The 26,312-nt window shown below is 39.8% G+C and overlaps 1 protein-coding gene across 1 annotated transcript; it reads left to right on the top strand.

The window, feature by feature from the left end:
• Positions 1–166: 166 nt before the first annotated feature.
• LOC125251511 lies at positions 167–21,505 on the top strand. Its single transcript, XM_048164539.1, has 4 exons — positions 167–475; positions 6,765–7,272; positions 14,264–19,731; positions 20,309–21,505. The coding sequence occupies exons 2-4, from the start codon at positions 6,902–6,904 to the stop codon at positions 20,341–20,343; spliced, it is 5,874 nt and encodes a 1,957-aa protein (XP_048020496.1). The 5' UTR covers positions 167–475; positions 6,765–6,901; the 3' UTR covers positions 20,344–21,505.
• The last annotated feature ends 4,807 nt before the right edge of the window (positions 21,506–26,312 follow it).

Raw genomic sequence — 26,312 nt, 5'->3', positions numbered from 1 at the left:
TAAATGGTTCTTTGAAGATAAACGAAGTTCTGTTGTTGTTTAGATCCTCATATCGGGGCTTTAAAGCACCAGTAGATGATAAAAAGTTCTCGGTGGAACTTAAAGGTTCTCCTTTAAGGCTGGAACCTTTATTTCCGAGAGTGTGTGCACACCTAGCATGAACTGAACCCTGCTCACATCAGAACACACTCGCCACCAGCATGGAAGGCTCCGCATTAGTGCTGGCGCACCGAGCTCCACTAAATGTCAAATCAAGCAGCAATTTCACGCACGTCTGACGTCAACAAGGGCGAAGGAAGGAAAATAAACTTCGCGCACACTTCGGGAGAAACCATTATCGCCAACGCCGTTTTTTTTCTCCTTCCGCGTAGAGAGGAGGAGAGCCCGCTGATATAGGCATGCTCAGCTGAAGCGTCCTGCAGCCTCTGACGCTGGGCGCAGGCGAACTGCGACGGCCGCGCCAAACGAGCACCAGGTAAGACATATACATTCGAAATGACATCCGAGCGCGTCTCGCCTTTTAACGACCGAATAGATACATCTGCAGCCGGCCCGTGCATGCATGCATTTTTTCCATTAAGGAGCAGTATAACGCGAGCGCGCGCGCGCGTGTGTGTATATTTTCCACCTAATGCAAAAGATAAACACACACACTCAAGCAAAAGACGCATCTGCAAATGGTGCGGAGAGCCGAAAAAACGCATCCCGCACCTTGCGCTTGCCGGTGCGAGTCCAGGCCATTTATGTGTTTATGTTGATATGGGAGGATATGTAAAAACTGAAATAGGATTATGACAGCGTATTTTCCCCACTCAGTCTGTGCAATGTGATTTCTCTACCTGCGGCGCTGCGCTGCGCTACGTATGCGTGCGTTTTTTGGGGCGTTCTGACTTTTAAAATCATTCTTGAGCGGCCTGTTTGATGTATACTGTGGCACACACTGCAGTATGGCTTTGCCAGCATAGCACGTTTGCGCTGCTGATGCTGCTGCTGGTGCTGATGCTGATGCTGTAGGTCATATTACGCGCTTGTGCGCCGCGTTGATGCTCATCAGGAGCTGCGTGTGTTTGTGGCGCAGTGGAGATGTTCAGCGAAATGAAATAAGTGAGAGGTGGAAATTGCATTTGAGTTGGGCTTCTTGCTCTAATATTAACATCCTCTCCCATAGGGTAGGGAATGGCTGGTGCGTTTGGGTGTTACTCTGCTGTGCCCATTCCACCCCACCTCTCTCCCTCTCTCTCTCTCTCTCTCTCTCTCTCTCTCTCTCTCTGTGTCTCTCTGTGCTAAGTTCTTAATTAATTATGGTACACTTAAGATAATAACTGAATCGGCCCCTATTAAAATCTGTATTCTGTAAAAAGTGATGGAGGGGTGATTTTTATCACCTGCTCATGTGCTGACGGAAGCTACCTGTGTGCCCTACACTGGAGCATCGAGCGGGGCCTGCTCCTTAGAGACAGTGTATTCGACCACTGTGCGTGTGTGTGTGTGTGTGTGTCCACAGGAAAATTTTATTGCTTAGAGGTTGCTCTTTTACAGCTTTGAGATCGTCACATGATCAAGTGTTAATATAATCCTTGAGATAAAGGTAAACATATTAGGCTTGTTGTCCATGGTGAAGTGCTCAAGATTCAACTCGAGCTCTAAATAGACCCGCTGGACTTCTTAATTAATGAATGCTAAAGTGGAAGTGAGTAGAAATAGAAGTGGAGGGGATGGGATGGTGGAAGAATTGTCACAGTTGTTTGTTTGACAGGATTAAATGAACTTCCTCCTGAACTTTCATTTAAAAGTCCATTATGGTTTTTGTTTCAACTTTGCTGCAAATGTTTTTCCTGAAGAAAACAAAAAATGCTGGGTTAAAAACAACCCAAGTTGGGTTGAAAATGGACAAACCCAGCGATCGGGTTGTTTTAACCCAGCGGTTGGGTTAAATGTTTGCTCAACGTGCTGGACAGTTTTATTTAACTCAACTATCGTTTAAAAATTACTGTATTGCTTGCTTAAAATGAACCCAAAATGGGTTGGAAATTAAAAATCAGACAAATAATTACTAGAGGGAACAGTAATAATCAAAAAGTGAACATTTATTAATAAGCAATTGAATAAATGTTTATTGTATAATATTCATTAAACATATTAAATAATGTTCAGTTATTAAACATATTAATAAATGTTAATTTCCAACATACTTTGGGTTCATTTTAAGCACGCAATACAGTAATTTTTAAACAATAGTTGAGTTAAATAAAACTACCCAGCAGGTTGGGTGAACATTTAACCCAGCATTTTTTACAGTGTAGTGGGGAGAAATTTAAATGAGAGTATTTTTGGGGTGTAAGAGTATAGAATTAGAAATGAATGAATAATTTGGTCTTGGAAGATATATATGAGCGATCTTTGGTGGCGAATCTGAGCACGGTTTGGATATGCATGTGAGATTAGGCTACATGTTTTTCTTACAAATTAAAAGGAGCAATTTTCCTTTTTTGAAGGAACAACTTTCCTATTTTGAATATTCTGCCATCATTTACTCTCTTTCAAATTCTTAAGATTTTCTGTCTTCCGTGGAGCACAATAGCAGATGTTAGGCAGAACGACAGCTTCAGTCACCATTCACTCTCATTGGATCTTTTTGCCATATAATGAACGTGGATAGTGACTGAAGCTGTCGTTCTGCCTAACTTCTCCCTTTGCGTTTAGAAAGTCATTCAGGATCGAAACACCACGAGGATGAATAAATTGTGACAGAATTTTCATTTTTGATGTGAACTGTCTGTCTGAGTGACTTGCCTTTAGCAAAAATCTAGATTTGCTTCCCATTTAATCTAATTGCTGACAAAGAGAAACATTTCATTGTCATTTGAGGTGTGTGTGTGTTTGGCTGCTGTTGCCATGATGATAGGCATGTAAAATATAGCTCATCTTTATGTTTTAGCATTTATTATATAATGCAGATCTACAGAAAAAATACATAAATTCATTATAGTGATATTTTATCATATTATCTTTCAACTTTCAAAGTTTTCAATGTAAAATAAAGGATAAACGATGAGTTTATTTACACGTGAACGTGTTTTTTTGCATAACGCACATACATGATACCTGTTACTAGTGAGCAAAATGATATGTTAGTATGACACAGAGATTAGATAAATGATGTCAGATCAGTGTTTTGTGAAGTCCCCCTCTGGGATACAGTCAATGGTTGTAATTATGAACCTCCATTCCAGTGGTGATGCTGTGACACTCTCATATTCAATCAACATGAGGCAGCAACACCCCTTTTTCTACCCAGCAACACCGATGTGCTATCATTGACAGCAGCTGTCATGGTCAAATCACACTTTGACTATTGCCATCTCTCTTCCCTGATCCTTACGACTGAATAAGGAACACTACTTTGTGGTGTGATACGATCAGGCTGCGATGGTACCTGCATTCGTTTTCGTATTGTTCAGAATGCAGTATTGGAGGGAGGTGGCTAGTTTAACTGTGTCACAGGCAGTATAAGAGCAAGAGCTGTGTATCAAACAGCATTGTTTGGTTTTTCACTCTTTATTTATTTTTACTCAGAATTGTGCTGTAGGTTACAGCTGATTCAGACTCAGTGGGACGTGATTGGCTGCTCACAGTGATGATGTCACTCCCATACCACACCAATCACAGTTACAGCTGGAAGGGGAAATGCACTATCAACCTCACTGTAATTTCAACCACATATTGGACAAATTTACATCGGTTATTAAAGCATCAGTGGTTTTAATGATTCTGCAATGCGATAACCTGCCCACAACGAGCTTTTCAGACAACCAGCAGAAACGTAGTGAAAAAAGTACGGATATTTTATGCATGCAGTTTTGTAGTATCATTAGACAGGATAAAGTATACACAGGTTACTGGATATATCATGCATCTAATACACTGTAAGTGCAGAACGCTTGCACATATTTTCCACAGAGGTCATCCAGAGGTCAGGTGTGTGTGTGTGTGAGTGCGTGTGTGTTGACAACGAAAAAAAGTGCAGAGATGGTAAACAGGCTCCTGCCTAGTTAGAGAAGGATCTAGCCAGAGCCTCAAGCGTAGCTGGCAGTATTGCATGGCTCACTGTGAATTCAACCTGACCGAATGACACTCATCAAATCGGTGTGAGCGTTACTCAAGAAAACAAGATAGTGTTTAGGCAGACACACACACACACACACACACACAAACATGCACATGTTTGCTCCTACACATGAGCTCCTACAGAGCATGAGTCAAGGTCATTGTCTCTCTTTTTCTCTAAGCATAGTTCAAGGTCAAGTTAAGGTCATTGTGGGGACCAAAGGTTACTGCTAGGATACATTCAGCTCTGAGGTGTGGTTCAGTCATTTTAAATTACCATGGAAACACACAGTGTTGCTCTCTCAACCCTAGATAGAGTGTTTTCATGATTATTTATTGAACAACTATTCAGATATAAATTCAGAAATTACTATTTGCTGTTTGTGTGATTTGTCATTTTTACTGTCTATTAAATATGCAAGTTAGTAGATACTGGTTAAAAAGTCAACATAAAATCAAAATTACTTATTAGTATTATTATTTTATTTAAATGTTCCACACTACATGATTTCTTTCAGCATACCTTTTTGAAAACATTATTTTTGCAGTTGCATTTAATGTTGTTAGTAGTGTAGAAATGCTTTAAAGGAATAGTTCAACCAAAAAATTCTGTCATTAATTACTAACCCTCATGTCGTTCCAAATCCATAAGACATTCATTCATCTTTGGAACACAAATGAAGATCTTTTTAGAGAAATCTGAGAGCTTTCTGTCCCTCCAACTTTTACACTTTTAAGTCCCAGAAAGGTAGTAAAGACATCATTAAAGTAATCCATGTGACTCCTGTGGTTTAACCTCAATTTAATGATGTGACGTGAGTGCTTTGTTTGTGCAAAAAAACATAATTTACCACTTTATTTACAAAATATTAAAGGGGTGGTTGATTATAATTTCACTTTTTTAACTTTATAACTTTAGTTAGTGTGTAATGTTGCTGTTTGAGCATAAACAACATCTGCAGAGTTACAACGCTCAAAGTTCAATGCAAAGGGAGATATTTTCTTTTACAGAAATTGCTTTTTAAGGACTACAACAAATGGCTGGTAGGGACTACAGCAAGCTTTTTCTTTGGTTAGTGACATCACTAACCCTAAAATTACATAAACCCCGCCCCAGAGAACATGAAACAAAGGGGGTGGGGCCATGTTGGTCTGCTTTAGAGAAGAAGTAGAGAAGAGGTTTTTGTAGTAGAGTGTTGTTGTCATGCCGTCATTTTACGCCAGACTGCTTCACAAACGAGGGTCAATTCAACGCTGGATTTGAACAAAAGATTAACATGACGGCACATGCTAGTCGATGAGTTGAATCAACTCCACAGCAACTACATAAATGTATCCATTATCCATTCAGAAACGTCCAGTTTCATTCTAAAAGTTGTAACTTCTTCCTGAGTCTCTCCATCAGTGTCGACTCTGGTTTGAACAATGTAAGGCTGAACACCGTTACTGACAATCCTCATTTTGGCTGCGTGAGATTCTCCAGCTTTGTTGTTGTTGAGCAACCGAAGCATGAGCTGTTAAAGCTCCGCCCTCTTCTGGAAAGAGGGCATTTGCATTTAAAGGGACACACACAAAAATGCCGTATTTTTGCTCACACCTAAATAGGGGCAAATTTGACAAGCTATAATAAATAATATGTGGGGTATTTTGAGCTGAAACTTCACAGACACATTCTGGGGTCAACAGAGACTTAGGGGCATTATAGGTCCCCTTTAATCTCCAACGCGCATTCACGCGTTAATATTTTGCAAATAAAGTGGTTATTTGACGCAAACCAAGCACATGCAACACTTCATAAAATTGAGGTTAAAATACTGGTGCCACATGGATTACTTTAATAATGTCTCTGCTACCTTTCTGGGACTTGAAAGTGGTAGTTGCGATGTTCCCAATGGAGGGGCAGAAAGCTCTCAGAGTTCTTCAAAAAGATCTTCATTTGTGTTCCGAAGATGAACAAAAGTCTAACGGGTTTGGAACGACATGAGGGTGAGTAATGACAGAATTTACATTTTTGGCTGAACTCTTCCCTTTAAACTTCAGTAGCAAAATGGCATAATTGTTAGATATATTCATTTTTGTGAATCTATTTTAACTGTCTAGTTTAATGTCTTGATTTAAACTAATTTGTTTGCAATGCATTTTCACTCAAAAAGAAAAAAAAACCCACTATTTTTCCATGCTTTAGTAAAAATATACTGTAAGTACTGTAAACATTGCTATTTATGACTACGTATTGTTACATAAGTGTATATACAGTAAATAAAAATGATCAAATATATTGTTCAGAAACACAGTATTTAGTTTCTTGCATAAAATCTGCTCGGCAACAATGACTCTTTGATCAAAGTTATGGTTCCTTTGATAAGTTGAGTATGATGTTGAAAAAATATCACCCATGCAGCCCCAGATTATCTGAGTAAAATGGGAGCAGAGTCTCGCATTGACTTTACACTGCACCTCTTGAGCATTTTGTGCATTGGTTATATAATAACCTGACAGGGTGTGGCCACATCAGATCTAAAGAATAAATACTGTATGTAGCTTTAAAGTTTCATGCGCTCAACCAAGAAGATGGTTAGGTCTCTGCAGAGCAGATGGTTATTGTTTTAGAGTGTAATGTTCTCTCTCTATCTCTCTCTGTCTCTCTTATTCTCCAGTGATGGCCTCTGCTGAGCAGCTGTGTCCCCGCCTGCTGCACCAGCACTGCCCATAGGCCACACACACATACACACACACACTTACACACGCCTTTGGGCTCCCTTTCCAGCTCTGTTCATACACACACACACACATCATGTACAGTGTGGAGGACCTGCTGATCTCTCATGGATACAAACTGCCCAGGAGCGGCCCTGCCTCCTCCTCTTCCTCTGCGCCTTATGACAATCGAAACAACGAATGTCGCCGTGACAACGTAGAGAACCGGCCTGCTGGTGGTGGTGGTGGTGGTGGCGGTGGTGGTGGTACTCTGAATGGATTTGGGACAACAGAAGGGGGAGCGGAAGCGGGCACGGGGGTCTACAGACCGGCACCGGTGAAGGCTTATCCGGAGAACAACAACAACATTAATGAGGGCCATGAAAGAATTCAACGGAGATTGGAGGTTCCTGTTGCTTTCCTTGGTGACCTGCAACCTTTGGGTGACTCTTTAGCTACAGATAGTGGGTAAGTGTGTACTGTCATAAGGCTCCACATTAAAGTGTCATGTTGAAAAAATTTGATGTTTCAAATATTGGTGGCATCTGTTTTAGGGGCGTTCTTGCCAAAAACCATAACCTTTTAATTAATTTTCTAATTCTTTGAGAACAGGGAAGTCTACATCGCAACTATAACGAAAACGACACAGACATTGTTGGAATCACTTTTGAACTTTTTTTTTTCTAGCTGATGTACGATTAAAACATTAATTTATCGATATGATTATCATCCTTGGTGTGAATGGTGCTTTAGACTTAGGGTACGTTTACATGACAATGATGTACTAAAAATGGAAAAGTTTTGCATTTTTTGCATACAGATGACAATGATGTCAAAATGATTCCTGTTCACACAGATCCACGAAAATGATTAAAAACACTGTAATATACTGCCAGGCCAGTAGATGGCGATGTCACTTAAGATATCACATTCTTGGTGTGAATGGCTCTTGAGACTTAGGGTACGTTTACATGACAACGATGTACTAAAAACAGAAAAGTTTTTCCTTTGCATTTTTTTTTTTTGCGTACAATGTCAAAACGATTCCTGTTCACACGGATCTGCAAAAACGATTAAAAACGCTGTAATATGCTGCCAGGCCAGTAGATGGCGATGTCACTTTGTAAAGAAACACTCCGCGCCTACAGACTGAACACGTTATATGCATGCGCATGTCACAGCTTTCAGAAATTTGCGTTGTTGTAGTTTATGTGGAGACAATAATGCTATCGTTTTATCATGTCATCTAAATTAATGGCCAAAATGCAATAAAAAGTTTTCCGTTACTAGTTGAAAATGGTGTTGTGTAAATGGCTCCTTAATTTAATTCAAAGTGGTTAAAAAAAGTTATATATTAAGAAAGCGGATTTTGGCCATTGCAAAAAATAAATTTGATTTCATTTAGTATCAGCAATTAACTTATTTGTTACCTTGTTAAGTGTGATCGTATCACATAATTTTCACTGTTAAAATGGCTTTGTAAACTTCCTGCTGGCAATAAAGTTAGCCTAATGCCTCCTTCACATGCTATCGGAAATTTCCTACTTCCCAGTTGTGATTACAAGCTTGTCACATTCAAATGCTTTGTTGTTCGGTAAGAACAGGAATCATGGAGGACACCAGGTTTATTTTTGCCTATTCATTGTGGAAACCTTATTAAAGCCAAAATGTAATTTTTATCATCCCATTCATTGACAACTTTTAAACATTCATAGCACTATTTAGATTCCAAATAGCTTGCTAACAATTCTGGAATTTCAGATGGTTATTCATGTAAATGTGCACTACTTAAACAAAAAGACAAGGCTAAAGCTGTTGTAGAAAAAACAATTAAAGGTGCTCTAAGTGATGTCATGCGTTTTTAGGCCAAAACATTTTTTGTCACATACAGCAAACATCTCCTCAGTATCCGCTAGCTGCCTGTCCCCTGAACACACTGTAAAAAAACACGGTCTCTGTAGTCGCCACAAGCTCCAAAAACGGCAATAAAAACAAACTGGTGCAGCCTGGACCACAAAACATAATAAACATGCTCCAGCCAATAACCGACTGTTAACAACTGACTGTTTCAGGAAGCACGGAGGGGAGAGGGAGGAGGAGGAGAAGGGAGGGTCTAGCTAGCCTCTGTTTTGTTTGACAACACTTCGAACGTCAACAGGAAGTTACTCCACCCAGGATCACTTAGAGCACCTTTAAAGAATGCCACTCACAGAAGCAAATGTCCCCCCCCCCTCTGTAATGTTTAAAGTTTATAGAACAGCCAACTTGAAAACCCAGAAATCAAATTAGCTCCCAGTATTAAATACGACTTGAGAGGGCGGTAATGTCCAATATTTTACTAGGAAACTCATATTTATATTAATTCCAAAATGTGAAGGCAGCATAAGGTCTGTTCACAAAGAACACGTTTTTCCATTTCACAGCACTACTTTTCCATAATTTTTCTATGTAAACATGCACTAGACGGACATATTTGACCGTTGCGATCACACCTTGCGTCTTTTGCAGCATCTCGCGCATGACACCGCGTTCTAAAAATGTGGCTCTCAAGTTAAAATAAATTCAATTTTTAAAAACCATGTCTTGAGACCTTGCTGTTTTCCCCATTTCACGCCTAAGTCAAAAATAAAAAAGGCGTTCTGTGTGAACTGGCCCTTAAAGGCTGATTTATACTTCTGCACTGGACCTACGCCGTAGCCTCTATACCGTATGCTACGCGTCGGTTTTCATTTATACTTCTGTGTCGATTTTTCTTTTTGACCTGAGGGAAGGGTTCTAGGAGACCAATCACAGCCATTTGGTCCGTGTAGAATTGAAGTGTTGTTACAATTTTAGAGAGGTGCATGTCAGGCTACTCCATAGGCTATGCGTGCTACACACAGTCTACAACGTAGCTACGTAGCTACAGTTCAAATCCTCACTTAATCTATGTTTTTGATGGTCATCTAACCTAACCATAACACATAAATAAGCCATCAAAGGTTAAAAGAAAAGAAATGGCAGCAATTAAATAATTAAAAAAAATATATATATATATTACGCACAGTTAAAGTCAACGAATCAAGTGTCAGAACTTGCTCAGTCAGGAAAAAAGTTTATATAGGCTACAGTCTATTTCTGGTGTTTTCTGTCGTCTTTATAGAATCAGAACTAGTGAATCGATGTATGTTTCATGAGTGACTCACTCTTTTTAATCGTAAAACAGATTAGCAAAAACTCGGCTTTGTCCGAAATCGCCCTATACCAATAAATAGGGCACTATTTGAGGGGACAGCCATTGTAGTGGTATCTGAATCCATAGTGGACCTTATCAAGTGCACTCATTCAATCCCACAATGCACCGCAATAACGAGTGTACAACCAATGTATGATCAATGGCTAGAGAATGCCCATAATGCACTGTAAGAGTTGGGTGCCGAATTAATTCCCGCGTCTGACCAAAAAATGGCGCCCACAGCGGAATCATCCATCATTTTCCAAACCACGGGTCCAATGTGGCTACAGCGTAATATCAAACAGGTATAATTTCCATTTTAATTGATTGTTAAATTGTATAATTTAGGTTTATACATAGTTTATTCAAGATAAATATTTTCATCTTACCACTGGAGCTGCCAGTTTGCTAAGTTTCAAATGATTATGACAGCAAGCACAAACTTGAAAATGCCTCCTATTGTTTGCCAGCAATGAAGAAGTTCTTTATTAACATCGACACCTGCATGCATTAGTGAACAGCTAGCAGGTAAAAACACTTTACAGATAAGAGTATCAAGACACAATATATGCTCACATGTATCCTTGACAATTGTATTAAATACAAGCTATTTCAAAAATGTGATAGTGATCTGGTAAACACCGATCTTGGCAAAAGTGGTGGGGATAACCTGTAAGTGACACACATCAAAACATTTTTTTTACAGGTTGACACTAATAAAGGACATATATTTTGTTTGTTATTAGCAGCTTTATTTTGGTTTATCATTATTTTGGATGCAATATTCCAGCCATGTTTATGGCCCATATTTAATAGTCTGTTGTAACTTAAACAGTGACTGGATGATTTAAAAGTATCTGGGCACTTTGGTCATGATAAAAATGTATGAATGCCATTGTATTAAAGAAAACATCTAACCAAGTGGTATTTGCAAACAAAAGCTTTTCTCAAAACTATTGCAACTTCATTTTTCAGATGTTTCCCACACATAAGATCACATAGGTGTAGTTCATCACGTTAACAATTGACATGTGCCCAAATATGTTTTGAGGCCACTGAAATCTGGGTGGATGTCATGCCACGTATGTGCTGCTGTTGGAGACTGTCTTAGACTGTCCTAACAGAAACAAATTAAAATAGATTTTATCTATATTTCATGTTGTCGCCTAATCCATTCCACTGTGATTTATCACAAAAATCCAGACCGGCAACATTGATGTAATCTGAAAGGAAGCGGCCATGTGAATGTAATCACATCTATAGCTCGCCCAGAGGTGCATTTTGTGTGTGCGTAAAGTGACACTGAATGGACATCTGAGTTATGCAAAACACTAACCTTTTTCATCAACAAAAATGTTTTATTTGTCATTATGCTTAACAGACTAAATTGCATATTCATTTTTCCTGGTTCTTCCTTAAGGTTTTTCTTTAAAGTCATGGTTAGGTTTTTGCCAATGTTTATCACTAAATTTGATTGACTGATAGATTTATTTAAGTGGAAAACATTAGGGATGCACCGATCATGCTTTTTCATGGCCGCTTCCGTTTTTTTTTTTTTTTTTTATAAGCCAATGGGCTGATTCAGATACCGTCCCCCCACCACCCTTTAAGTACATTTGTTTTTTGTTTATTTGCTTTATTACAGACCAAACAAACAAAAACACAGGCCTTAAAGAAAAAAAAATCTGTAGCAATACCTTTAATAGATTTTAAGTGACAGGCACGCAAACTTTGAAAAAACATTATTTATGGCACTCAGACAGGTATATTTTATGCAATTGTGTTGATAGAAAAAAAACAAGATACATTTCTAGCTTCAGCATTTTTTGTTGTTCAGATATTCCTCTTTAAAAGAAATAAGCATCGGCTGTATGTAAAATTACCCACATTTGGTTTTTGGCCACTGAAAATGTCTACAACTTACTCATGGAACCGCATTAAGATCTCCATATCTCTGGGATTGAACCAAATAGGGCCTTTAAAATGAAGATACCAAAATAAATGTTTGTTAAAAGCCAAAATATAAAACGATATCAAGATATCTTTAATATTTCTTGAGTTGCAGGCATGCAAACTTGGGGCAAAAACAGACAAGAAGTGCTTTTTCCCATTTTTGAATTGTCACTGTTGGCATATGTTGCAACAAAGATTGCAAAACTCAACAGATTTTACTAATAGACCTACCAATCTCTGTGTAAAAATAAAATAATGTTGCTGCCATCTTTTTAAAGTCATTTTACCCCCCTGTAAATTGGCTCTAAATCTGATGTTAAAATGATCATTTTGACCTCCCTCTACAAAATAGTGTATTACTCAGTCAATATACATCTATTACATGTAATATTTCATCACTAATTATGTTTGTCTTATTAACAAAATAAAAAATTTGAGCTGGGGAGGTTTCCAAAATTTGGCTCATTTGACAAGGAATGACCCTTTTTTTTCTTAATTTTGTAGTTTATAAAGGCCCTTCTAGGGATGAGTGTTGCAAATAAGCTTTCACTACAAACACTATGATACTTGCATTGGATGGCTGTTTCTTTTCAATTTTATCTATGTATATTGTATCTGTCCCAAGTGCTTGGTGCATTTAGAAGTGTACGTGAATGAAAGTTGATGACTTGCGGTTCAGTAATTCAGTAACCAGACTGGTGGATTCAGTGCAAGATTTGTTAGAGAAAGACTTTGTCAAACCAATAATAAGTCCGTGAGTCTGTTTTTGTGATTCATTACAAGTCACTACTGGGGGCATGTGCACCCTCAGATTTTTGAGCCAAATGGATTTAAAAGACAAAAAAATTATATTTTTACATTTGATAATGTGATTAGAACATTCAGTACGTCATGTGACCAACTGCTAAATTTAAATCTGCTGAGCCAGAGATGGACGCGCTGTCTTGTCATGTACCACAACTATTCTAATCTTAGAATATTGTAGGTAGCCTACAAAATGAATAGTGCCCCAAAGTTGTCATCTTTTGGTGAATTTCTTAGTTTTGGAGCTAAAATATGTCACATAGCCTAGGCGATTCTTGCAGAACCATCAAGTTTTCGTGTGTGGGTGGTTGGGGTAATCCGTCCAAAATTTTACAAAATATAATTTTTTAACCTTCTGTTAAAATGAGTTTTACTGATCGACCAAATACAGTGTACACTAGGTAATAGAGGACGCTAGGTTTGAAGGACTTCAAAGAACAGCCTCTGATTCACAAAATATGCTGTCAAACACCAAGATAAGGTGTGGTTTGCCTTGCAGTGTCAGTGCTTTGCTTATATGCTGTATATATTTGTTTATTTCTACAAGCTACAGAATACGTGGAAGACTGAATCAATGCAGGACTTATAGGCATAATATTCTTAATATTCTGGAATAGCAACAGTAACAGTAAATAATGTTTGTTCTCACTTCAATAATCCCAAAATATAATCGGATATGATGACATGCCCCATAACCCCCCACCCCCAGTTACTTGGTGCCCCTCAAAAATACTAAGTGCATGATGCCCCTGATCACACTGTATATTTATTTTTGGGTAGGATTGGCAATATAGTTTAAGTCTAGTTTAAAATATTTTAAATATAGCATATCATAGTGTAGAACGTCAACTTTTCAAACATATTTTATGTCTGTTATTATTTTGTCAGCGTTACTAGCATGCTTTCAATGTTGTTGACAGCCATACTGCTATTTTTTGATGCAGCAGCTATAAATAAGCAAATAGTTTAATTGTTTATTACATTTTGATTTTCTTTACTGATTGATTGATTGATTGTATTGTCTACATAAAATGATAATGCGTATAAATGTTTCTCTCTGTCAGTGTTGTTAAGCAAATCAGCAGATTTCAGATAATTTTGTAATTGGCTGTTATTGCCAGTAAAAAAATATGAGCAAAATTATAAATTGATACTATTCTACTCCCTAATTTGCCCATTGTCAACTATGACATATTTGACATAAAGTAACCCATGGTGTTAGTTTACCACATACTGGTTTACTTGACTATATGAATATAATTTTATTCAGTTCTGTGAAATCTGTTTTTGTAACATTAAAGATGCAATTTCTGATTGCTATAATAGCATTTTAATTTTTGTAAACTTTGTATTTCAATATAGAAAAATTCCACAAAAGTGAGGCTTTTTCATTATTAAAGTTTTTGAATTATTTTTTTTCAAGTTTTTGAAAATTCAACAACAGAAGTGCTTCTTTAATTAATGATCTGTTTTTGTCTATATTGCTAGGTTTTATGATGCTCCCAGCCTGACATTCTCTGAACATGCAGATGAGCGAGATATTTCGTTCTGGAGAAGGAGGGGACAGGACTTCAGTGCTCTATTGGACTATGCTGATCCCAGGGAGCTCAGAGTTTCTGGAGGATTATGGCGAGGTCCAGTGTTAGCTGTTGAGGAGTTGAGAGCTGAGAGGCCACTGGCACGCTGGGAGGAAGGCCCATGGATACGAGAACCAATAGACTCAGGCCCAGAGACTTTACGTGTGACTGGAGAGAGAAAATGCCAGAGCCTGGGCACAGAGGAGTGGCGCCCTGCAGTGGGCTTGGGCCGGCAACTGTCAGATGGGGAGGCTGAACATTGGTCTCAGGAGCAGCAACACCGCCTGCGACCAGCAGAGGGCATTGTGTCTGCCACAGTGCGAGCTAAATCCCAGTCTCTCCCTAGAGTCCTTTCCCCTGAGGATCCTCACTATGGAGATCTGCCTCAAACTGGTGCCCCAAATCAGCCCCCTATACAAAGAAGCAACAGCTCTGCTCCATACGGTCGATACCACAGTGAATGGCAAGCAGGGGAGAGGTGGAGTGGTCAGACACAAAGTCATGCTCCTTCTGCAGTTGTACCAAAGCCACGGTTCAGCCGCCCCGTTAAGCCCCCATCTTATGAGACTCACCAGCAAAACAGGGGGAGCTGGGAAACGTTGTCCTCTGAACCTGTGTCCAAACCCAGAGACCGCTCAGTGTGCTTCTCTCAGAGTTTTGAACCACTCAGAGACCGGTCTGGTTGTTATTCTCAGAGTGCAGAGCCTTTAAGAGATCGGTCCATTTGCTTTTCACAGAGTGCAGAGCCAATTCGAGACCGCTTGGTGAGTCACTCTCAAAGTGCTGAACCACTAAGAGACAGATTTGTCAGTCATTCTCAGAGTGCAGAACTACTGCGCGACCGTTTTTTCAGCCACTCGCATAGTGCCGATCTGTTAAGGGACCGATCCCTTTGTTACTCTCAGAGCTCAGAACTGCTACGAGACCGGTCCATTTGTTACTCCCAAAGTGCAGAGCTCCTGAGACCAGAAGCATATAGGGCAGATCTGTTTTACCATGAACTGACTGGCATGGAGCCCCCTGGTTACATCCCACCTCCCTCCTACAGGAGATTCCTGCCACCCAGGAGTGGACAGAACTACAGAGCAGATTCCGCTCTTGTCCGATGGAAACGCGAGCCTGTGAGTGCAGAGATGGGTCAGTGGTTTTCCAGGACTTCAGGATTGTCGTGGTCAGAACGGCGTGAAGACAGGAGCATGGCAGTAGTTCCGAGAAGGCCTGTGCATCCAGGGCCTGTCGTACCTAGCCGTCCAGGACTCGTGCAGTATGTCCCATTTGATGACCCGCGCATCAGGCATGTCTCAGGGGGGCCCTGTGGAAACTCGCTCACAGACGCGGACAAGATCCGACACGTCAACAAAGAGCTTCCCTGCGCTGCAACTTTAGGACAATCCACACATGATAGTGCCTTTCTCCCTTCACAGGGACTGAGTCTTAGCACGGACACTAACAAACCGGCTCTCACTGAACAGGAGAATACTAACCGCTGGCACAAGGGGATGAACAAGGGCAGTGAAACTGTAGCATCTGACCAGAGCTGTGCCAAGTACCCCATTGCGTTTCAGCCCAGACCCCTGCAACCAATCATTAAAACAGACAGAAGTACAGACCAGCAAATTAGAGCTGACAGAGTCACTGACCAAGTCAAGGTTGAGAGAGTAACAGAGCCGGTCAAAGTGGAAAGAGGTGCTGAGCAGACAAGAACAGATCAAATCAAAGTAACAGAGCAAGTGAAAACAGATCGAGTTACAGACCTAATCAAATTAGATAAGCCTACAGATCAAGTAAAGCCAGACAGGTTTACAGACAAACAAATAAAGGTGGAAAGATTAACAGACCAGATACAGGTAGATAGGACCCCAGATCAGGTCAAGGCTGACAGATATACAGACAAACAAATTAAGCCTGAAGTCAAAGCAGAGAAAATCCCTGAAAAGCCCATAAAAGCAGATAGAATTTCGGACAAGCAAAGTAAAGCTGAAAGACTCTTGGAGAAGCACTTGAAGATTGATAGAATTTTAGAAAAACAACTTAAAGCAGATAAAATGTTAGAAAAACAGTGTAAATCTGATAAATTCACTGACAAGTTGATTAAGGCTGACAAGCAGGCAAAAGGAGACAGCAATACAGACCAGACAAAAGCTGAGAAAATCACTGACAAGTCTGGTAAGGCTGACAAATCCATGGATAAAGGTTCCTCAGAGAGTGTGTCAACTGTAAAGACGGAACCAGTCCAGGAACCCGAGAAAAAGAGCGTGAAAAAGAAACTTAGTGAGACTATATTCTGCCTCGTGTCTGTGCCACTTTCGCAGTCCAGTGCAAAATCTCGAGATCAAAACAACAACGAAGAGAAAGAACCAGACTCTCCTCCAATTCCTCCTCCTCCTCCACCAAGCTCCTCCAGCGAAAACAGCAACACCCTTGGCTCCCTGCCAAACCAAAGCCTCAAAAGCACATCCACCACCTCCACTGACTTGGAGCTACAAGCACTCACACTTGGCAGTGGGACCAGTAGCATAGCCACAAGGAGAGCTCATCGCAGAAGGAACTCACGCTCTAGGATCATTAAGCCAAATCCACATGATGAGCTTCGAAGGTACTCTGGGGCTTGGCCAGGGGACCAGTACCGTGACCAGGAGACCCAAACGAGCCCTGAGCCCACAAAGAGCAATGCAAATCCAGGTCCCGCCAATACAGAAGCACAAGATGCTCCTGCTGCCCCAGAGGTAACAGCTACTGCTGAGACTACATCAGTGGCTCCAGGGGCTGCCCCAGGGGCTCTTGGGGCTTTGACGGCTCCATCAGTTCCATCAGTGCCACCAGTTCCCCCGACTCCAGCAGCTCCACCAACTTCAGGAGGTCCTGACTCCAGCACCCCTTACGGGTATCCCATGAAGGGCCAGAAAAGTCTAAAACCATCCAGCAACAGTGCTTTTTCACGGACAGGTACCTTCTCCAAGAGCACAGGTTCTCACAGACCTCCATTACATCCCCCGCCACACCCTCCACCCCCACCTCCAACCCAACCTCCATCTCAACCTCCACCCCCGCCACCAACACAGCCCCCGGCTCAGTCCCCACCATCAGATCTGACTGAAGAGGCAAAGTCAGCCTCAGGGCCAAACCCTGAGGCCTTTGGCCAGTTCCTGCTGAAGCCAGTGAGCCGACGACCATGGGATGCCATTGAGGAGCTTGAGACCATCAATAAAGAGGCCCAAGACCAAGCAAGTAAACGCCCCAGTGTAGACCAGTGCATTGAGGATCTTAATGAGGCCTACAAAGATATCCTGGAGCTCAGCACTGCCAGCAATAACCTTCCCAACCGTTCCTCCATGCAAATCCCTGACCGCATCAAATCGAGGCTATCTTCAGATTCAATTGGAATTCCTGCAACCACTCTTCGGCCAAGCTTGGTGCCTGGAAGCGACCCAGAATACCGGGAGGTGAAAAGTGCCTTTTCCCGACCATCAACTGGGAAGAGTGTGAGCTTCAGCAAACAGCTAAGAGAGGAGATTTGTCCTGCTCCTCCCCCACCAGAACCAGGTTTCAGAGATTACAAAACAGTCATGTCCCAGATAACCCAACGCAAAGCCTGCAGATCAGTGAAGCTGGACATCCCAGCCCCCAAAGAGACCCAAAGAGATGACGATTTGACTGCACAAACCTCCTCCACCTCTTCCATGGCAGCCGAGGTCCCATGGGCTGACAGACAGCCCATGCAAGATGCCTCCACTCTAACCAGCCCCCCAGACTACGAGCACATCTGTCAAACTCTCCAAATGGCCCGAGAATCTGGGGCCGTTAGCCGAGCTTCTGTCAAATCCAAACCAGGAAGTGCAATGAGCATCGAAACCCCACAGCATGTGCCCATACCTAGTAGGCCTCCCGTAGATTCTGAACAGCCATGTTGTTCTTCAGCATTAGAAGTGAGACAGGAGCCAGTCTCATTATTCAGGGAGGAAAGAAGCTCAGGCTTTAGGAGGGTAACAAGCCACAATAACAGGTTCCTTAATAACAGGGGTGTGCTCTGTAGCCTCGCAACCGGAAAGCCGGTTGGTGACAAAGCAGGTTTAGAGGCCAACCCAGAGGTTCCTGCTGACTGGCAGATGCAGCTTTCATTAGCTGAAAAGCATATTGCTACTCTGATTACAGGAGAGGGTTCAGCAGTAGACCTTGATGAGTCAAACAAGGATAAAGGTGATACAGATATTACTGGCATTGAGTCAGCTGAGAATGAAGTGAACAACATTTTAGCCACTGAAATGAAAGACGATCCTGCCAATACTGAGCAGAATCATTCAGAAGTAAAAGAGACAGAAACAGAGCAAACGGAGACACCTAAAAGCCAACAACCTGAAGTGACAGAGAAAGTGACAGAAGAGGACACTTCTAGGGAAAAGACAGAAACAGAGCAGGAGAAATGTGAGCTGAAAGACCCTGTTACTGAAGAAACAGAGCAAAAGAACGATACAGCCTCAGAGGCAAAGAAAGAACCGAATGTGATCTTGAGGGCAAATAAGGCTGCAATGTGGACTCATTCAGGTTTGGATTCAGAGCTACGTCCTGAATTTCCACCGGATCACCTTCCCCTTTCTGTGCTACCTTACCCTAATCGTAGATTGTCTCTAGGGTTAGATTGGGAGAGAGCTGGGTGGGAAGGGGAAAGTTTGGGCCAAGGTGGATTCTGGTCAAGAGAGAGACGGTCTCTTGATGCTGAAAGATGGGGTATTGGTGGGGAGAGGTGGGGTTTAGACAATGATAGACAGGAAGGAGGTGGTGAAAAACGGGGTCTGGGGGGTTGGCGTGGGTGTGGGATTGATGGGCAAGGCACAGATGATTCAGACTGGGAGTTAGATAAAAATACCCAAGACACTGGTGACAAAGAGGCAGATTCTGACACAAAACAAAAAACACTTAAGCATGAACAGGGTCTCGGTGAAGATCAGAGCAGTCTAGCCTCTAGCACTGACAAAGTGGAGCATACACAAGTTGCTGCTGGCGAAGGCATTGATAAGGGCCAGAGTCAAGGTCCAGATGAAGGTCAGGTTTCAAGTGTAGATAGACGGAGCCGTGGACTTTCCCAAAGAATAGAGGCTCTTTTTACAGCCCCACCCGGGCATGGCTCAGAGGAGAGACTTGCCCGCATGAGGGAGGTGGACACTGTCTCACGAATGAGACGCCTTAGCCTCCGTAGCTCAGACTCTTGGGATGGACTGCAGGGAGTGGGAAGGTGGGGAGATTGTGGAAGGGAGGAAGAATGCCCCCTTCCTGACTCGCAGGATTCTTCAAACATCACAAAATTAGAGGATAAAGAAGGCAGCACCCTCCCTGCAGTCACCAGTGAACCTAAAGAAACAAAAGATCAGGCAACCCTAAAAGGTGAGAAAATTTTACAGCAGCTTTTTACATTTTACAGTGTTTACCAGAATGTGGAAGACATTTGATAGTAGAATTTGATGGTGACATTTTGACAGTAAAGTGTTTGAGAATGTCCTACCCGTTTCCTTAGCTTCAAAATGAAATGTTCTGTTTAATATGCATTTTAAACTAATATTGACTAATATTATTAAAAATATTGACCAAAACTAATATAATTTGAAAAATTGGTTGAGAAAGCACAATTATGAGAGTTTGCTGACCTATATATATATATATATATATATATATATATATATTTATTAACAACAGTTGTGTTTATGCTGAATGGCCACTAAGGGGAGGCCTACTCCTAAAGTTCAGTTTACAGCTTACCTGCCAAACTTGACTCAGTATTTAAGTCTATCAGTCATCAATCATTGTTTATTATATTAGTATTATTTTTTACAAGGAAAAGTCTGCAGTGAATTGAATCCAGCGTAGTGTTATTAAAACTTGTTTTAATTGGAGGACACATTTTTTGCTATTTTCACATTTCAGCTATTTACATTATTAATTTCTGCTCTATTGGCATTTTCAGAGTCACAGGAGCCCAGCCAGGTGGAGAGGTCGTAGCTGAACCCTAGAGGTCAGAGGTCATCCAACTAAGGGCCAGCCTCCAGCACTGTGACCTGGCTGTCTGCTAAATGCCTTCATCCTCATATGCTATTGAAACATCCTCAGACATTGACACACACACAAACACACACACACAACATTAGACACTGAGCGATGCGTCTCTCTAATACATGTCTGTGCATTAACATACACAAACTGACACACAAACACTCAAAGTCATCGTCATGTATACAGACACTCACGTGCATTCAGAACACATTTAAACACCTCACCACACTGAGACATCTGAAATGGCCTTCTACTCCGACAAGAGCATTGTGTATCAACTCCACTCCACGCCCACTCAGTTCCAGCTTTGCTGGCTTTCTAAGTGTTGCTGTTCCACTGCCAGAAGGAGGTTCCCAACTATGCCCCACCCCCTTCATATGTTACGGTTCTCATCATAGCCCATTTCTCACAAATCCTCATCATTCTTCTGTCCTTGCATAAAAGATTGGTTTATTGGACCTTGTCTGGTGTGTTACTCAGCAACAATGAAAATGTTGTTGTGTAACCAAAAAAAACAAAAACAAAAAAACAAGTCACCGTCTTTTGTAAAGAAAAAAGTATTGACTGTTCAAAAAGTATGACAGAACAATCAGTGAATTTTAAAACCAGCTACAATCTCTTATACCCCTTGCAAACAACCTATCTTCTTCACAACCATTTCCTTCCTCGCATCTTAGCATGCTCCATCAATCTGTTTTTTCAAAGACCCTTCTCACTAACCCTTTACTACACTAACCTTGTGTACATCTCATTCTTTTTTTCGTCATCTAGACAGTGTTATCTCTGCGCACCAATGTTTGCTAATAACTTGCAATATAGCTATTTGTTTATGTCTTCATCACACTTACAATATCATCCCGCCAGTATTAACAACGTCTTGTCTCTGTATTCAAGGTCTTTTGCTACACTTTTTAATTACTGACTACAACCATTCTTTATTTATTGAGTTAACAACATCCCCCAACTCACTGGTATCATGTATCAAGATGCTAGAATGTGTTTGTATCTTAGCACTCTTGCTGAACTGCACTGCTTTAATTTCTGACTTTAAAGAGTTAGTTCACCCAAAAATGAAAACTAAGTCATCAATTACTCACCCTCATGTCATTCCACACCCATAAAACCTTTGTTCATCTTCGGAACACAAATTAAGATATTTTTGATGAAATCCGATGGCTCAGTGAGGCCTGCATCGCCAGCAATAACACTCCATTTTTCAATACCCAGAAAGCTACTAAAAACATATTTAACCACTGATTCGAAACAAATGATTCGTAAAGCTTCGAAGCTTCATGAAGCAGTGTTTTGAAATCGCCCATCACTAGATATTGTTGAATAAAGTCGCTATTTTGTTATTTTTGGTGCACAAAGTATTCTTGTCGCTTTATAATATTAAGGTTGAACCTCTGTAGTCACATGAAATGTTTTGAACATGTTTTTAGTAGCTTTCTGGGCATTGAAAAAGGGAGTGTTATTGCTGGCGATGCAGGCCTTAATAAACCATCGGATTTCATCAAAAATATCTTAATTTGTGTTCCGAAGATGAACGAAGGTCTTACGGGTGTGGAACAACATGAGGGTGAGTAATAAATGATATAATTTTTATTTTTGGGTGAATTAACACTTTAAGCAAACCACATCATAATACCATGTCCTAACCAGGTGCGTTTACAGTGTAATTGATTTTTTTTTTTTTCATATTCACCCCAAAATCAAATAAAAAATATTTTAGATTTAAGGAACTATAATGAAAATGAAGACTATTTTTCTCAGTATCCCAATGTAATCACATTCTTAATATGTTCTGTGGAAATATGTTGATTTCTTTTAATTATACAATTATATATGAAATAGTAAATGGTACACAGCAAAATCCCCAGAGTTAAATCAACTCTGCTTAGAGAACATATGGTCCCTCTCTACATAGAGTTAAAATAACACTCAAGCAGAGTTGCTGTTTGTAGAGCTGTTTATTCAGATCTTGAGAGATTTAATGTCTTTTCTCTTCAGTTGATTTCATCTAAGGCTGTGGCTGGAAGTCATTTGTAGTTATTGTGTTTCTCTTCAGTGATTCTGCTTGTTAACAGCAGGTGTTCATCACTAATGCTAAATCATAACTTAATCACTTAATTATCTAATTAACTTTAACTCTGCTTCAGTTTTACTTTAACACTATATAGAGAGGGACCATATGTAAGAGCAGAGCAGAGTTGATTTAACTCTGGGGATTTTGCTGTGTAGTATTTGTCGTACTGCCTTTATGATGATTTTAATAAATAAATGAATAAATATATATAAATATTAAATATATAAAACATCTTATGGTCCTGAAAATATAGGCTTCATTTTCTTTATGCGACAAGTTCTTTTTTATTTTCGGATGAAATATGAACCCGACATTTCACATCCCATCTGGTTGGAACAAGGTTTAATGACTCTTCCCATGCATGATGTTCCTCGACCCATTTAAAACCTCACAAATCCATCAGTCCATCATGAAACCAGTCCATGGGGGCAGCCTCTACCCATCCTCCCCAGTGAGTCTTCGTCCCGCCAGCCTTTCCTCTGTTGACATCCTGGAACTCTCTTGTCGTTTGTTGGAACATGTGGTCCGTTTGTGGAGTGCTTTCAAGGGGTGTGGTCGCCCCTCTGTCCAATGTGGTTCTGTCTGAGCAGACATGAATGTTTTGTAAACGCTTTTTAAATTTTGGTATATATTGTTTTTTGACTTTACCAAAACCAGTATGGCAGTTTTACGAGAACTGTTCTATTTATTCATCCTTTTTTTTTTTTTTCCTTTCATGTTTATGTGTCACCTGAGCTGTTCTGCTCCAAATCAGGAGTTCCACACGAGGTGGTAAAAGACGCTCAATGGCTCTGAACTGTTTTCATTTTCCGACGAATCGATCAAAGAAACCGTATCGCTCTTGGTTCGAACCCATAGTGCCCTATTACCAGAACTTTTCAGCACACTGTAACGTATGTCCCTGAGTGTGGAGAGCTTTGTACATTAACGATTAAAAACCAGTGATGTATTGCAGGTCAAACGGAGACCTGGGTTGGATGAGCGTTTCAGTATTTGATGTATCAACTTTAAAAGCACCTTGTTAACATATTTTTATCGTGATTGGATTCAAAGAGAATTTTTAGCTATCGAGTGGCCTTTTTGAAACACACCAGTAACGATAAGCCTAAGGAGTTACTTTGAAACACCACCAAAATGTTTGATATCTCAAGTGTCGAAATGTGCATCATGTTTTGAATGTTTGTCTGATATATCAAATACCTTAAATGATGACCCAGGTTTCACGCAGGTGCGACTTCGAATTAGGGAACTATTTTCAGGCGATGTAGACTTTAAAAACAGGGTCCAAATGCGAACACAAAGACACACGTTAGATACTGTAATGTTTCGTGTCTATACCCTAAACCCCCAGGTAACTTCGGGAAGCAATAAATGCTCACGAGTGTTTCGATGAACAAGCTAAATGTGTACAGATAATTTTAATGGTTAAACGTAGATGGTTGCAAAGTAGAGGACAGCTCTAGATATGTAATGATTTGGATTAGTTTAGGTGAAAGATACTCTATGGTAATGTGTGATATGTATGGAACAATTTTAGGAAAAATGAAAATTCTAAGATACCATATGCTATGGAATGGAGAGATGTGATACTTTCAGACATCATAATGCATGAAAGCTTGAGCAATATTGTCCAACACAAAAGCTCTTTGGCTGTAGAAAATCTGGGAAGCGGGATGTACTTGTGTTAAAGTGTCATCTATCCAAATGTCACTCACAGAAAAGCGTTTAAAGTTGCGTGTGGAAGAGTGCGCGCGCGCGTGCATGTGTGTGTGCGTGTGTGCGCTTGCTTTTTCCCTGTCATAGTGCCATCCATGTGATTTAAAAAAAAAAAAATGCATTTCACTGAATACTTATTTTTGTTATCATTGAAATTGTTAACCAGTCTGCATAATGTATAAAATAAAAGTATATTTTAAATATTTTAAAAGATATTTTGTATTTAACCATAATAATTAATTTCTTCGCTCTTGGATCAAGTTGGCAGTATTATGTTGCTGTATAGAATGATAAGAAAATGATATAATTTTCTAGTGCTTAACGAAAAAAAAATCATAATCGATGGGCAAATTTAACCGAGAGAATGACACCTGCAGCATGTCCCATTTTGGCTTCTTGATTTTTAGGGGCTCTCGTTGTGAACATTGGACATGGATTACAGGATTTTGCTTTTTGAGTTTGTAGTAAAGGATGCAGTAAAGCGAAAAAGGCCCACGGCTGATATTTGATGCTTTGTATAGTTGTAATGTTCAGTCAGTTTATATAAACATCAATAAATTTAGTGCATCCATTCACAGCTGCCTAGAAACTTGTTACAGCAAAGTGCATACAGCGAGGAAATTGCAACATTAAAAGTGACTTTGTTTGATCTTGATTCCGTTCAAAGCTAAATGTGGCCTTATTTTATTTGAGCATTTGTACGTCTTCCATTCAGAATCATGTACTGTTATCATCATGAGCTCGTACCAACGTTTTTCTATAAAGAAATGATAAATGAATGAATAAGTAAACAGTCTTTAGATCACACAGCCAAATATTTCTTTCTTTCTTTGCAAGTACGATAAGCTAACGTTTGGATCGAAAGTAAGATGTGTAGCACACTGACAGGATCTGTTCCCTATTTCACTGAAAAAGGCCATAACTGTTATATGATTTCAAGCTGTTTTCATGAACTATGTAGCATTTTTGCCATTGTAGCATTCAGAGTATGTGAAAAAGCCACTGAATCGTACTGTTTTTCTTTTCATTTGTAACGGGAGTCGTAATGATAACACTGTCTGTTTTGAAAACACAAGCTGTTGCATTTTCATGCCAAGAGTGTCATGGGTTACATTTTTAATGCTTTTTTTTTTTTTTTTTTTTTTTTTTTTTTTTTTTATCATTGGACATTTCTGGATATCATGGTTTGCATTTGCATACATAATTTTTTGGTTCCATGTTTGTAAATGTTTTAGGCATTTGAAATGTAAATATGTGACATAAGGATAAAAAAAAAAAAATCAAATTTAATAAACATTTTCTACAATTTAATTGCTGTGATTATATACCTGAATAAGATCTGCATAACTATGTTTGGAGTTAACTCTCTTTATTAAAGTTCATAATTTGCATATGTTGAACAAGGCCAAAAGCATGTTTTCAATTAATATATTTGAATTTATAACTGTTTTAAATATTGCTCTTCTTAAGTATAGGCTATCATATTTTTTTTGTTTGTTTGTTTTTTGAATAATTTAATGGGTTGAAATCTAATTTAAATATGACATTTTACATTAAAAATATACTGAATATGTTTTTATCTTCTCTACCCTTTAATTTGCACATTTTGAGAAGAGGAATTGTGTGCTGATGTTTAAAAATCCATAGACAAAGTAAATGACCAATAACTACTGAGAGTGAGAAACATTTTAAAAAACCAAATGGCATTATAGAACCAAAGCACAAACACATTTTACAAATAGAAGTTTGTTGGGTTTCAAATCATAAGACAATACAGTGTTGAAAATGATTAAAAGTGACACTTTGTGGTTAAAGTGTGTTAATGATTTTAAAAGTGCAATTTATAGTTATAGCCTAATGTGTGTTTGTCCATGTGTTACTGAAAAAACTCTGATAGAGAAAAAAATGTAGATGGACATCCTCCAAGTCTCCTAGAGCATGCTGAGAGGATTTTATGTTTCATTCGTAAAATGCTCTACTGGCCTGACACATTCATAAAATGTTGAGCCAACGTTGTGATCCATTGATAATAAGCGTTGCCAATATTTGGGTCCAACTGGCAGCTCCGTGTGGGAGTCTGGCTAGAGAAAAGTGCTAAAATCATCAACAGACACAC

Source organism: Megalobrama amblycephala, linkage group LG17, assembly GCF_018812025.1.
Source record: "Megalobrama amblycephala isolate DHTTF-2021 linkage group LG17, ASM1881202v1, whole genome shotgun sequence".
NCBI lineage: Eukaryota > Metazoa > Chordata > Actinopteri > Cypriniformes > Xenocyprididae > Megalobrama > Megalobrama amblycephala.
This window is presented reverse-complemented; position numbering and strand designations above follow the sequence as displayed.

Bases quoted from the DNA above. Each gene is read 5' to 3' on its own strand.
- LOC125251511 (XM_048164539.1), top strand. From the start codon at position 6,902: ATGTACAGTGTGGAGGACCTGCTGATCTCTCATGGATACAAACTGCCC. The intron at 7,273-14,263 runs GTAAGTGTGTAC...CTATATTGCTAG, and splicing joins TCTTTAGCTACAGATAGTGG to GTTTTATGATGCTCCCAGCC. The intron at 19,732-20,308 runs GTGAGAAAATTT...TGGCATTTTCAG, and splicing joins AGATCAGGCAACCCTAAAAG to AGTCACAGGAGCCCAGCCAG.